We start from the raw sequence: 14,151 nt of genomic DNA, 5'->3' as shown, positions 1-14,151 counted from the left end.
GTTGCAGAAGAAAAGTTTGAAGCTAGCAGAAATTGGTTCATGAGGTTTAAGGAAAGAAGGCATCTCCAAAACATAAAAGTGCAAGTTAAAGCAGCAAGTGCTGATATAGAAGCTACAGCAAGTCATCCAGATCTAGGTAAGAGGATTGAGGAAGGTGGCTACACTAAACAGTGGGTTTTCAGTGTAGGCAAAGAACCATCTATTGGAAGAAAATGCCATCTAGGACTTTGATAGCTAGAGAGAAGTCAATACCAGGCTACAAAGCTTCAAAGGACAGGCTAACTCTGTTATTAGGGGCTAATACAACTGATGACTTTAAGCTGAAACCAATGTTTATTTACCATTCCAAAACTCTAAGATCCTTAAGAATTATGCTAAATCTACTCTGTCTCTATTCTTTTAAGTGAAACAACAAAACCTGGGTGATGACACATCTATTTACAACGTGGTTTACTGAATATTTTAAGCCCACTGTTGAGACTTGCTGCTCAAAAAAAGTATTTCTTTCAAAATAGTGTTTATTCATTGGCATGCATCTGGTCACTCAAGAGTTATGATGGAAATGTAAAATGAAATTAATATTTTCATGCCTGCTAACTGAACATCCATTCTGCAGCCCATGGATCAAGGAGCCATTTCAACTTTCAAACTGTATTATTTAAGAAATCCATTTTGTAATGCTGTACCTGCCATAAGTAGTGATTCCTCTGATGAATCTGGGCAAAATCAATTGAAAACCTAGAAAGGATTCACCATTCTAGATGCCGTTAAGAACATTGGTGATTTATGGAAGGAGGTCAAAATATTAACATTAAGAAGAGTTAGGAAGACGTTGATTCCAACCATTATGGATGACTTTGAGGGGTTCAAGACTTCAGAGGAGGAAGTAATTGCAAATTTGAACTAGAATTAGAGTGGAATCTGAAGATGTGACTGAACTGCTGCAATCTCATGATTAAACTTTAACAGATGAACGGTTGCTTCTTATGAATGAGCAAAGAAAGTGATTTCTTAAAATGGAATCTATTTCTGGTGAAAATGCTGTGAACATTGTCGAAATGACAGCAAAAGATTTAGACTTACATAAACTTAGTTGATAAAGCAGCGACAGTTTTGAGAAGATTGATTCCACTTTTGAAGGAGGTTCTGTGGATAAAATGCTGTCAAATAGCATTGCATGCCACAGAAATCTTTCATGAAAGGAAGAGTCCATTGAGGCTGCAAATTTCATTGTTGTCTTATTTTAAGAAATTACAACAGTCAATCCAACCTTCAGCCACCACCCTGATTACTGAGCAGCTGTCAACATCAAGGCAAGACCCTCCACTAGCAAAAAGGTTACAACTTGCTGAAGGCTCACATGGTGGTTAGCATTTTTAGCAACAAAGTTTTGTTTAATTAAGGTATGTACATTGTTTTTTGGATATTATGCTATTGCACACTTAATAGACTACAGTATAGTGTAAACATAATTTTTATATGCACTAGGAAACCAAAAACATGTGACTAGCGTTATTGGGATATTTGCTTTATTGCAGTGGTCTGGAACCAGGCCCACAGTGTCTCCAAGGTATGCCTGTACCTGAGATCATTCTTCCTCCATGCTGAAAAGGAATACTATTCTGACTAAAGTTACAACATTTAAACTTAAGTACTGCAGAACTGTGATTACTTAAATGTTGGAAGGAATCAGGAAATTTTAAACAAATGGCAGTATAACCTAAATGCAGTACTTAACTATCATTAAAAACAAATGAAAGTGGGAAGCAGCTGTGGCTCACTCAGTTGGGCTCCTGTCTACCATATGGGAGACCCTGGATTCGCATCCGAGGGCCTCCTTGTGAAGGCAGGCTCGCCCGCACACTGCAAAGAGCCAACTCAGCAAGGTGATGCAACAAAAAGGGAGACAAGTAAAAACACAGAAGAGGGTGTAGTGAATGGACATAGAGCAGACAACAAGCAAGCTGTGGGCAAGTGGGGGGGGATTAAAAAAAAAAATGAAAGCAGATGTACCTCGGTTGGCCATCTACTTCCCTGGGTTCAATCCCTGGTAACTCCTGAAAAAAGAAAACCCACAAAGTAGTTTTTGGTTTTGTTTAAAGATTTTTTTTTTCAAATTTCTCTCCCTTTCCCCCACTCCGTTGTCTTCTCTCTGTGTCCATTCATTGTGTATTCTTCTATGTCTGCTTGCATTCTTGCCATGCAGCACCAGGAATCAGTGTATCTTTTTTGTTGCATCATCTTGCTGCGTCAGCCTCCATGTGTGCGGCACCACTCCTGGGTGGGCTGCACTTTTTTCACATGGGGCGGCTCTCCTTGCAGGGTGCACTCCTTGCGCATGGGGCTCCCCTATGCAGGGGACACCCCTGCGTAGCATGGCGCTTCTTGCTTGTGGCAGCACTGCGCATGGGCCAGCTCACCACATGGGCCAGGAGGCCCTGGTTATAGAACTCTGGACCCTCCATATGGTAAGCAGATGCTCTATTAGTTGAGCCACAACTGCTTCCCACAAAGTAGTTTGTATAATGGGTGATACAACCAGTACTGTACTCAAGAATGAGGGAGGACAGAAGAATAATGATCTGGATCAATGGTTCTCAACCAGGCATGAATTTGGCCCTCAGGGAACATTTGGTCATGTCTGGAAACATTTTTGGTTGTCATGATAGGGCAGTGCCACTGACATCTACTGGGCTGAGGTCAGGAATGCTGTCAGTCATTCTACAACATATCAGTGCTCCCCACAAAATAAAGGATTATCCTGTCTAAAATGTCAGCATTGCTGAGGCTGAGAAACTCTGGTTAGGTTTCTGTGGCCTACAAAGTAATTTGAAGTATATCATCTTAATTGACATTCATGACAGCCCCATAGCTAAGCTATCAGAGAAACTACAGCCATTTTACAAGATAGAGACCTTAGATATGATAACATTGAATGGTTTACCCAGGGTCACACAGCCAGCATGTGTCAGATCTTCTGACTTCAAATTACATTTTGTGTTATAGAAGATAACACACTTCTTTTTGCCCCACTCTTCCCTAGTATTCAAATTAAGGAGAGCTCATCAGCCAGGTGACCCACTGGGGTCCTAGCGTTGTCAGTAGACTTTAATTCTGCTCCTAATTGCAGGTGCAACAATGCTCTTCAAATAAAAATATTATCCCGTAATACATTGTATTACTCTCATTGGTTATGTTTTCAGATACCCAAATAATAACCTAATCGGTTTCACTTTCTTTGACAAAGAATGCAAGCAATAAAATCCTATGGACATAAAAGCCAAAGACTCATGTGTTCCTGGATTGTAATTTCAAGTTAAATACAAAAATCTAACCTGCAAATATCTCAAGGGTCCTATGGTCATTTTCATTATAAAGGAGGATAATATTTAGTTTCCCAAAATTTTTAAAATCTCCTAGTAATTTTTTGGTCAAAGTGGTTATCCTACTAGTTTTTTTGACATTACCACATACTTCTTGTTACATCCAAACTGGTATTAATTAGCACTGGAACCCAGTTGTAAGCTTTTTTTTTTTTTAATATATCCGTATTTTTTGTATATGTTATGGGTAAGTAGTTTCTATACTACTTTTCCTTTGGCCAAGTGCAATATATTGAGTCTAATATATTTCTTGGGAGAACTGACTCTCTTGATAAGATCATTCCTTTAAGCATTCCAAAAAAGTTTATGCTATTTATTGGTAGTTTACAAGGTTGTCTTTCCTAAAGTGTTTATCTGAGGGGAAAAAAAAGCTTACCAAAAATGTTTTGTGCAGTCATGGGTAAACAGATGCAAATACCCTAATCTTCTAATTTTGTTTTTTGTTTGCTAGTGAACACTATTGTATATTATGCCATCAACCAAATGAGGAAGAGAAAGCAATCAATGGCTTCCAATAATACTAATCAATTCAGTAATCTCTTAGGTCATACAAAAATTGCCCTTTCACACCTAAGGACTCCATGAATCAAACTGTACAAATTTTTATATTTCTTCTAGATTATCCTGTCTCTGAGGAAGTAATGGCAAATTCTGATATAGATAACCCTCCCTTATTGTACTTCCCACCCTCCACCTGCCCTGAAAACATTAGCTATACATCAGTCCGGTTCCTTATTACCAAGCAAGGCACACAATTAAGAACAAATCATCAATAGAGTATAACATTTTCTAACTAAATTGGAAGTTTTTATAGAGTATTTTTATTTAACAGTTTTTACTAATGCTATGGTGATATCATAACTGGTTATTCTGAATTTGTAATTTCAGACTAAATTGTGATGCTTAATTTCATTTTTACAACTTGAAAATTTTCCAACCCATTCTATAGATAATCATCTTTAAGCTCTTCTGGTTAAAAATCTTGAGCAGTGACACTTTAGCATACTTTTTGTTATTTCTAAGCTTAAAATAACATGACATAACATTTTAGAGTGACAGAATACCCTAACCAAAGAAGAGGATTTTCCATTTTAGGTACTGTTCTTAAGGATATGATAAAGAAGATTGACTATACAAAGGTTTTTTAGTCAGCCTCACTGAAATATGTAAAATACTTTTCCCCAGTTCCCTGAAGAGCCTAGATTTAGCTGTTATTTATTGTTTGTAAAATCATTTTTAAAGCTGAAAAGAATGTTTTTCTGATTTTCAGGTACACTTAGACCTCACAGCTGAGAAAATTTTAATGAATCTTCACTTTTAATTTCAGTCAAGGACATTTAGTTTTATTGTATATTTACCAAGAGTATGATAAGTAGTAAAGTAGAATGTGCAAAGTCCAACATATTTAACAGAACAATAAATGGGTGGTTAGGTTTCTAATATCAATATATCATATTCCTTCATTTCAAAATATGTTAGATAATTCATAAGCAGGTAGATATATTTTATCTTAAGTGGGGGTGAGATTTTACAGAATGTTAGACATTCAGTGGGGGCAGAGAGACCGTCAGGGATGCCTGGGCACTAATTTGCTTTTTCCACCGGGATTAGAATGTAACCTTTCTAGTATTGTATTTGGTCCAAGAACAGAAGATATTAATCCTTAAATTAAAATTCTCTTAACTGGAAATATGTCAATTATTAGTGTAGTTTTTTCCCCCAAAATAGTGGTATCAGCCCCAATAAGAAGAAACAGTGAGATAAAAGGAATTGAGCTTTTAAGATCTGAAAAGTTTCCACCTTGCATATACAGTGTCATTAGTATCTGCAAACCTCTGATTAGGGTATACCAGAACCCTAGGCAAGCTATATTAAGATATACTTTATCTGCTTCTTCCATATGTAGCTACCTCACTTTCAGTAAAATTCTGTATTCATGGCTAATTTAATAGGAAAGTTAAGCTAACCTAACAGTGAATATTTAGAGAGTCTCTTTCCATCATATTGTAGCTTACCCAAAACGTTTTTTCATCTTAAAATGATGAAACTGGGGAGCAGTTTCCATGTGAGAAACTTTGTGAGCACCTGCTTCCCACATGGGTATGTCCTAGGTTCAGCTCCCAGTGCCCCCTAAAAACAATAACAACAACAAAAAAGTAAAACCAGCAATCAAATGAAGATGCCAACTCGAGAACCTATGTGGCTCCATGGTTGAGTACCGGCTTCCCACATACTGGGTCCCAGGTTCAATTCCTGGCCCAAGCACATTAAAAAAAGAAAAAATTTAATGAAACTGATTTACTAGAAAGAAAAACTCTCATCTGTAATATTTCTTTCTTTGGATAGGATTTTTTAAACCCACTTGAAGGACCTTTCTAAAGGAAGAACTCGAGTTTGTTGAAATTAGTAAAGGAACCTGTAATTTATGGCAGCCTAAATGAGAACATATATTTAAAAATATGTTGACCATGAAGCTGTAATATAACAGTGCAGTGTATAGTGCTATGAAATTTTTTTTATCTTGCATATTTTACATGTGAAGAATACAATGACCAGCAAATTAATATTCAGAACCTCTGAATCTCAAAATTTCCCATATTTTGGATAGAAGTATCTCTAGGAAAATGCAATATTTGATTTTTACAGTAGAGAGAGTCTTCAGGGTGATTGGAAAGTAGAAAAATAGGAGTATTCATTGAGTTAAGGAAAGCTATGAGCTTATTTGAACTGCTAAGGAAAACCATAGGAATGAGTGTTTAAGATCTAAACCAGCAGTCTCTAGAGGAGCTCTGTGATGACTTTCAAATGTCAGCTCAGGAAATCAGCTGTACTTAAAAGAGCAGCTTTTTTTAAAGAGGTAGATTCTGTCTTTATGATGCTATTGTAAGAAGAACTAAATTGACCTATACCCTGATATTCCTTCCCTTTCTCTTTTGGCGGGATGGCCTGGGGATGTGGTTGTTGCTCTTAGAAAGTCATTCTAAAATTTTTCATTTGTTATCTATAGGTAAGTCATGAAAGTCCGAGAATTCATTGCAGAATTCAATACTTAGAACATTGTTTGAAGGTTTCAGAGTCCTTGATCAGACATCCATTTACATCTTTTTGCCTCTTGTTTCCTACTTTTTTGTTTACACTACTATGTGTAATATGGGTATGCACATCTCAAAGAACCATGCAAAAATGTAAAATGAGTGAGTTTCTAAATTATTTTTCTGTCACACACACAAAAAATTCAGAATGAATCCAAATTTACTGGGAACACAACTGGTAATTTTCATTTACAATAATAGGAGATTGATTTTCTTTACATTCATATTTCTAAATTATGATTTAAAACTTAATATTGGAGCAACAAGTATTTGTTGATTGCAATCCTTTTTTCCTTTGTCTGAACTGTTTGCCAGATGGTTTATGCCATAGTTATGCTAATTAAAATGCATTGCCTAATATTGCTTGCTTTGATTCATGCAATAGCTTGAAGATCTCTCATTCTATAGCATTCGTTAACTGTCAGCTCTTCTTTACCCTCCTTCCTAAAAAAGTTTTTACTCCCCTTACCTCCTGTCTACTACCTACATTCAAGTTTGTTTTTATTGTTACTTCAATGGTGATATAACGGTTTTAGACACATGTACTGGGTGGTTCTTCAAATTCACAAATGTTGCTAATCTGAAAAGAGAATTCCAGACACTTTTACAAGCCGTCTCATGGAAGCTAATTTTAGAATGAGTGTGTTGAATGAAATGTGCCTAAAATTGCTTATTAGTCATGGCGGTGGGGCTTCTCCTTGTCTCCAGAAAACAGAGCTAGTTAAAGGTATTAACAAAAATATCATTAGTGTACCTGGTTCAATAAATGCAGTTTGTTATGTTCATCTGTAATGGAAAGTTGGAACTTTTTAAAGTAAAATGAAATTTGAAGTGAGTTCAGATTAAGGTTATGCAAAAGAATTCTAAAACACAGCCTAAAATTAAAAAGAGTGATGAGGTGTCTTACATTTTCAAGGGTAGTTGTAATTTGAGTTTTTTATTTACACTTATTATTGCATTAAGCTTTCTTTTTCTATTGTATATACTCAATAATAATGGGGTCACATGGATTAAGATGCTAATTTATGTTGCTGATTGGTTTAAAATAAGATTTACTCAGGCTTATGGCAATATAAAATTCTAAGAATGAATTCTGTGTGCCAGTAAGGCCACTACTATAGAGTGCATGTTCGCATGCCCACTGTTGAGAAATTACATAATATAGCTTTCAAAGTCAAAAGAATTTTGAGCTTTGTGTCAGCTGTTGCTCATAGTATTTTGGTGTTTCCTTTTAGACAGCTGATCTCTCATCTTAGAAGAAACTGTATAAACAGCTCTACTCCCAAACAAAAGTGCCGTAATTCAGTCTGTAGAATTCTTTCATAAACTCATTTTTTATTCAATTATTATTAGCATAGAAGTTCTTAAAACAGATTAACACACTAACCATTTCAACAAGCTGTATTTTTGAGAAAAGAATGAGAGTCATTCATCTCCAGTAGAAAATGAAATTACTAGATTTTGACAAAGGCTAATGGGATTAAGTGAGTTGTGACTGGGTATAATAAATTTTAAGCCTAAACATCCTTTTAGGCCCTGAAATGTGTAAGTACTGCTACTGGTTAAAATCAGTAATGTCTTACAGCCTCCTAGCTGTCTTGTTGTAGCAATTATAACGTAAGGCCCTTGAAATAGATGCCATCATCAGCCACAGCCTCCAAGCATTCATCTATTTAAACACATGACAGAAGATGGTGGAAGAGAGTTCAGCAGCTATTCATGTGGTAGGAGTGGTTATTGTATTAGGGCATACTTCGTTGTAAGCCAGCAATTTTTGAGTTAAAACATTGCAGCTGTCTCTCTTCCTTTCCTTACATCTTTCTCTTCTTTTTTTTTTTCTCAACAAACTCACTTATTCTTTTTCCCACAAACATTTTATATAGTCCAAGGAGCAACAAATTCCAACTTCCTACTGTAGCAGTTACATCATTATTGTCTGTCTGAATAGATTTCAGTGTTTTACTTTTTTTTAATTTTTTTAAAGGCAACGGACAACCAAGACGTAGATCCATCCAAGACTTGACTGTTACTGGAACAGAACCCGGTCAGGTAAGACCTAACATTCAAATTCTCTGTCTTAAAAGAATAATAATGGGTAAAAACTGATAATTAGCTATAATATAATCTACAAAATTACCTTTATGAGTTACTACTATGACCTAAAAATGTGATCAAAAAGTTTCATTAACACTTGAACTTATATATTTAGAAAATATGTATATGAATGCCATTATTAATTTAGATGGGTACTCTATGAAGATAGGTTGGTTGAACTACATGGGAAGATAAGTTCTCTCTACAGTGTTCTCTGTATCTTATGAGGTTTTTATAAATGTTTTAATAAGGAGGTTTCAACTTTATAATGAAACTGTCATTTTCGTTGTCCTATAAAAGGAATCATTAACATTGTCTCCTTTTTACTAATGAGCAGAATTAATATTTCTCCATTAAGATGCCACTTCCCTGGAGTCACATAGGCATTGCCATACCTGTAGAATTCTAACATCTTTGAATTTGGTACAGTCACTGTAATTATATTTTTGTGTAATATCCTTAAAATGGTGTTTACTAAGCAACAGATAGATGAACTCTAAAAAGGCTTCTGTCCCAGTTTTTATGGTTTTCATTCCTTATCTCTGTATTTCTGCATGCTTTTCTCAACTCCCGTTATCTCTTTACCACTGCTTCTTTGTAGATAATTCAGACAGTACTATAACTTATACCATTACAAACTAGTACAGAGTTTGGAGGATTTAACCAACCTGGTATATAAAAATAGCTGTCAATTGATTTTTCTTCTTTATTCAGATTAATAGGCTTGACATATATGATTTATATCCTGTTATGTAAAATTAATGAGGACTAATTATGAAGGGGTTTGTTTTGTTTTGTTTTTTTGTATTTGTACTGAAATAAGTTTTATAAATGCAGCTTGCATCTAAAGTAATAGAAATATCATATCATTGGTCCATTTTCATGTAAAATTTTAGCATTATATATTATAAACAATGTGGTTTCATTTATGGTAACATATACTAGTACTTTTTATCCAGAAAGGTGTTTTTATATTTTTATATCATACTTTAAATTTTGAAGCTTCTTTGTAGTCATTATTAAAAATCCATTATAAATGGACTTTAAATCCGAGGATATTTAAGTAATAAATATCCTTGTTCTTCATTTACATCTGGAAATATTTTTATTTCACAACCCATAATGCCTATATACATTATCCGTGTATATGTACACATTAATTTGTTATATTTTGTTACATATTAGTGACTCTGTCTTGATTTTACTTATTTAGCAGTTTGTTTTTCAGTGTATCTGCTCTTGTGAGACTGCATAATTTTTGACTGAGGTTTCACCCATTTTCTCCCCCTCAAATACTTGTTTTAATCAGCCCATTTAGTAATGAATAGTCCAACATCTGGCATTTGCTTTGATTCCTTAGAGACTTGACGAGCTCAGCCTATTAATTTGTTTACTATTGCTACTGATATTCCAGTTATGAGAACCTTTAGCCAAATGTTCTCCCTTTGACTAGGAATGAGGAACTTGCCCTAATACACTTTAGAAATGTCTGCTACTGCATGTGCTTTTCTCTATAATGTACAATAAGGTCTTGCTGTCATTCAGAACTGATATCCATTGCCCCACACCAAGCCTTACCTATTTCCTTACAATTCCAAATTACTTGGCATCATGAATATTACCTTTTTAATTTACAATACCTTCATGTAGTAAAACACAGTACCTGAGACAGACTTTGGTTATAGGAGAAAGAATTGTTATAAACACCTTCAAAAGAGTTGAGGGCAGAGAGAATTTGATATGGTAGCATAATCTGTTCTAAACCAGATGATACATAGCCACTGTATAGCCAATTTAAAAAATTGATCTACTTTTTCAAAATTACTTGAGTATTATACCCTAAAATGCTGAATATTCAGTTTGGGGTAATAATGAAAAACTAATCTTACCTTTCCACTAAAAATTTCATGATAAATGACCATTAAATCTTTCTAATTATTCATGAAGATAACATTTCTTATTTGAAGAAAAAAGGTATTCACAATATGGAATTTCAGAATTTGAAGATACAGATCTTTTTGAAGTCTGATTTAGGACTTTTTTCTTTTTTGACCATAGAAGTGGATAGAGACACAAAGAAAAGAATTTGGCCTACCCAATGTAATCATCAGAGAGAAAAAGAGAATTCACTGCTAAAATTTAGCATTACATCTCATAGAGGAAAGTGAACTAATTGAAATGTACACTTTGGCTCTTAACCCAAGACATTGTCTTAATAAAATCACTGAAACTTTCCACCTGAAAACTAAAATTAAATTGGTTGCCATTTTTATTGAGAATAGCTAATGAAGCAAACTTCTTAATTAAAAGAAGTATTTCTCATCCAGAAAGATGTTTTTTTATTTTTAAAATTTTATACCATATTTTAAATTTTGAAGCTTCTTTGTAGTCATTAATAAAAATCCAGAAGTCCATATTATGGCCATCACCTTAACTAATAATTAGGATTGTAAAAGATTGCAGCTTCACAATATACAACTCAATTTTAAAAATATTTTTTAATTCAGAAAGTTTATTAAGTGTTCATAATATACCTTACCTTCTAGGGGCTTTAAAAGATACTGAGAAGGAAAGGTGCAGCCCCTGATTCAGAAACAGATGCTGACACTGAGTCCTCAGTGTTGTTTGAAGCTGGCCTGATACTCACAGGCCATATAATTTTCCTGTTGGACATAAACAAACCCACCCGATACCACCATCTGAAATGGTCACACTGAGACCACAATAAACAAGATCATTTAATAATTTGTCTAACCAGACAAAAACAAGATCACTTTACCACCTACAAAATACCAGGCGTTGCCCTCTCTTGGCTCACCTGAGGAACTGCTACTCCTTTAGCAGTTGCAACCTTATCCTCAATCTAGTCTGTCCTCCTTACAGAACTGCCTTCACTTTCTGATAGCAGCCAGTCTAGACTGAACCTCTTCTTCCTTGGACCGTCCCCAAAAATCACTCCACCAAGACCCAAATCCTCAAATGGTTCTTTCTAAAACCCTCTTACCTGAGACATCCCATGGTTTCCCATGGTGAGCCGCCTCTCACTACAAGTAACCCAACTTGTTCCATTACACGTGTGTTCCTGGTGTCTTTGGCTGGAGGGCATTGAAGTACTAATAAGTCTCAGTCCTCTAGGAGCTTATTTGGACAGAATAGATTTATATCCAGATCAATTAGAGAACTTCAGTAATAGAAAGCTGCCATTTATTGTGTGCCAGTTTTGTGCCAGGCAGGCCCTTGATGTACATTATTTAAATTTTAACAGTATAAGTTTGGTACTTTTTATTTTCCTCATTTTGCAGATGAGTAAATTGAGGGTAAGAAGAAACTTGCTTAAGTCACTTACTTCCCTTACAATACCAGTTATCATTATAGTCAGATTTGAATCCATATCTATCTAATTCCAAAACATTCAAACTCTCCACTCTATCATTTCATCTTGCATAGAAAACTGGATATTATGCATGTTAAGGTAATCCTAAATCATCTAGATATTAAGTGTTTTGGCTTCTGATAATCTTCATTGTCATTAATTATTTAAATGGCTTTCTGTGATGATGAGTTTTAGCTGCATCTTATCATTAAGCAAGGCTAACCTGCCTTGATAGTAAGTTTCTACAAATGACTGTACAAATTTATTTTTTATGTATCTGGGTGAGCCTTTCTGTGTTTCACTAAAATTATATATTCTCTCCTACATGCCTGTATATTCCTTCTGAAATTGGATCAAATATGGATCAGTTTTAAAGATTTCTCTTACAAGGAACTGCAGTGAGAATTAGAACTATAAGATGATGCAATTATGGGGGACACTACTTTTTTATGTGGACTTTAGAATGTATTTTTACCAGTCAGATGTATGACTTTGGACAAGTTCCTTAATTTCTTTGAGCTTTAGCAGTCTTATCTGCAAGGGGAACTATAACATCCCCCTCTAAGGGTTCTTACAACATGTGAAAGTATCAGACACAGAGTGGATACATGTTGTATGTCTGCATCCCTGTAATGTGCCTCCCAGGGCTCTTGTTACCCCTTCCTGGCTCTCACTATATTGCATTACTGTCTGGAAATAAAATGAAAATAACCCTTGGAAAGATGTAAACCCAATTGCATTCTCTTCTTCCTGTATCATAAGAAAAACTCTGTCAGGTATCATGGAAATTATTTGCTTTAAAAGCTTTTTATGACATATCAAGAAAGCATTATTATTAATTATATATTATATTATTTATTTAAGGGATGTGATTTATTACACTGTTTCTGTCCACCCTCAATCTCCTTTAGTGTAAAAATAATTTCCTGTTGAAACTTATGTAATTGTTTTATATAATTCCTGATTTTAAATAATTTCTATTGGAGAATGTGAAGACCACATATAAAGAATAAAATTCTAAAATTTCCTTGTAAAGAACTGTAGAGGCGAGGATTAGATTGAATTTATGCCTTTGGATTAAAAAATGTTTTAGATAGACCCTGACATGTAAAAATTTAACTGAATTATCTATGACTACGACTAACTACTGTCCCAGAGAAAGTACCCATGTAAATCCACATTACCAACTACACCCTTTTCAAAAAGATATTTATATTATTTAAATGTTATTTCAGCAATAATATCACTGTAAAAGAGTATTTAATCTCTGTGTTTTATGCTTGTATAATTTTAGCAATGAGGAGGATTTCTGGGTGTTTTAAATAGCTTTTAAATGTCAATCTAAATAGTAACACTGGCTATCAGTTCTTGACTTGTGAAAGTATTTTCCAAAGCTTACTTTTGCCTGTAAAATAATTCCTACCTTTTTATAAATATAGAGATAAAATTCTGGTCAACGTCCATTACTAGTTCATGCCTACCGGTGTTAATTTGCCCCTGTGGTTTAAATTTGACTCAGTTAGTATTCTTTTTCTGCCTTAACTTGGTGGTGGTGTTTCTGTACTCTCATAACCACTTCCACATCCAGTCCTGGTGGTAAGTCAAATGAATGTATATGTCTCTTAAACTTGGCAGTTAATATGGGAGTTTTGAAGGAGAAGAATCAACCTAATGGGTTTTAATACTTTGAGAGCATTTGAAGCACCGGAAGTTTTACGTGATTTAAAAAAAAAAAAAAAACAGCTGTTATAAAATAAGGCTTCTTCCATGGTTGGTTGCAAGCTGTAACATGAATTTAAGCCATAAACTAGATTGATATTTTTTCAAATAAACAAAAAATAAACTACCTGTTTCTTTTATTTATATCTTGCATTTTTCAGGAATTAAAAAAATACAGTTATGTCTTATTTTTAAGTATTTATTTATACAAACATGTTAGCATATTTGCATCATTCTCTGGGATACACATCCCTTGAAATCTAAAGACTCATTTTGTTAACTTGACCAATTATAGGACTACTATAATTCATAGTAGTTTGAAATAGACCTCTTAGTTTTAATATCATAAATATTCAGTGACCTTTTTTTTTTTAGTATACAAAATCCATTGTTATATTTTATAAACCTCATTCTTAGTTATACTTTGGTTTGATTTTTCATAAGTGGTTCTGATTCTTACATGTTAAATACTTGTATTTATTTCTCCTTT

General features: G+C 34.4%; 1 protein-coding gene across 2 annotated transcripts in view; it reads left to right on the top strand.

The window, feature by feature from the left end:
- Positions 1-14,151, top strand: part of MAP3K7 (mitogen-activated protein kinase kinase kinase 7) — an 86,301-nt gene that overhangs the window by 45,468 nt on the left and 26,682 nt on the right. For both annotated transcript variants that reach the window (XM_004454535.5, XM_004454533.5), the window contains one exon: positions 8,460-8,524. In XM_004454535.5, the coding sequence (XP_004454592.2) occupies positions 8,460-8,524 (65 nt within the window). The remainder of the gene's footprint in view (positions 1-8,459; positions 8,525-14,151) is intronic.

This window comes from Dasypus novemcinctus, chromosome 11, assembly GCF_030445035.2.
Source record: "Dasypus novemcinctus isolate mDasNov1 chromosome 11, mDasNov1.1.hap2, whole genome shotgun sequence".
Lineage (NCBI taxonomy): Eukaryota > Metazoa > Chordata > Mammalia > Cingulata > Dasypodidae > Dasypus > Dasypus novemcinctus.
This window is presented reverse-complemented; position numbering and strand designations above follow the sequence as displayed.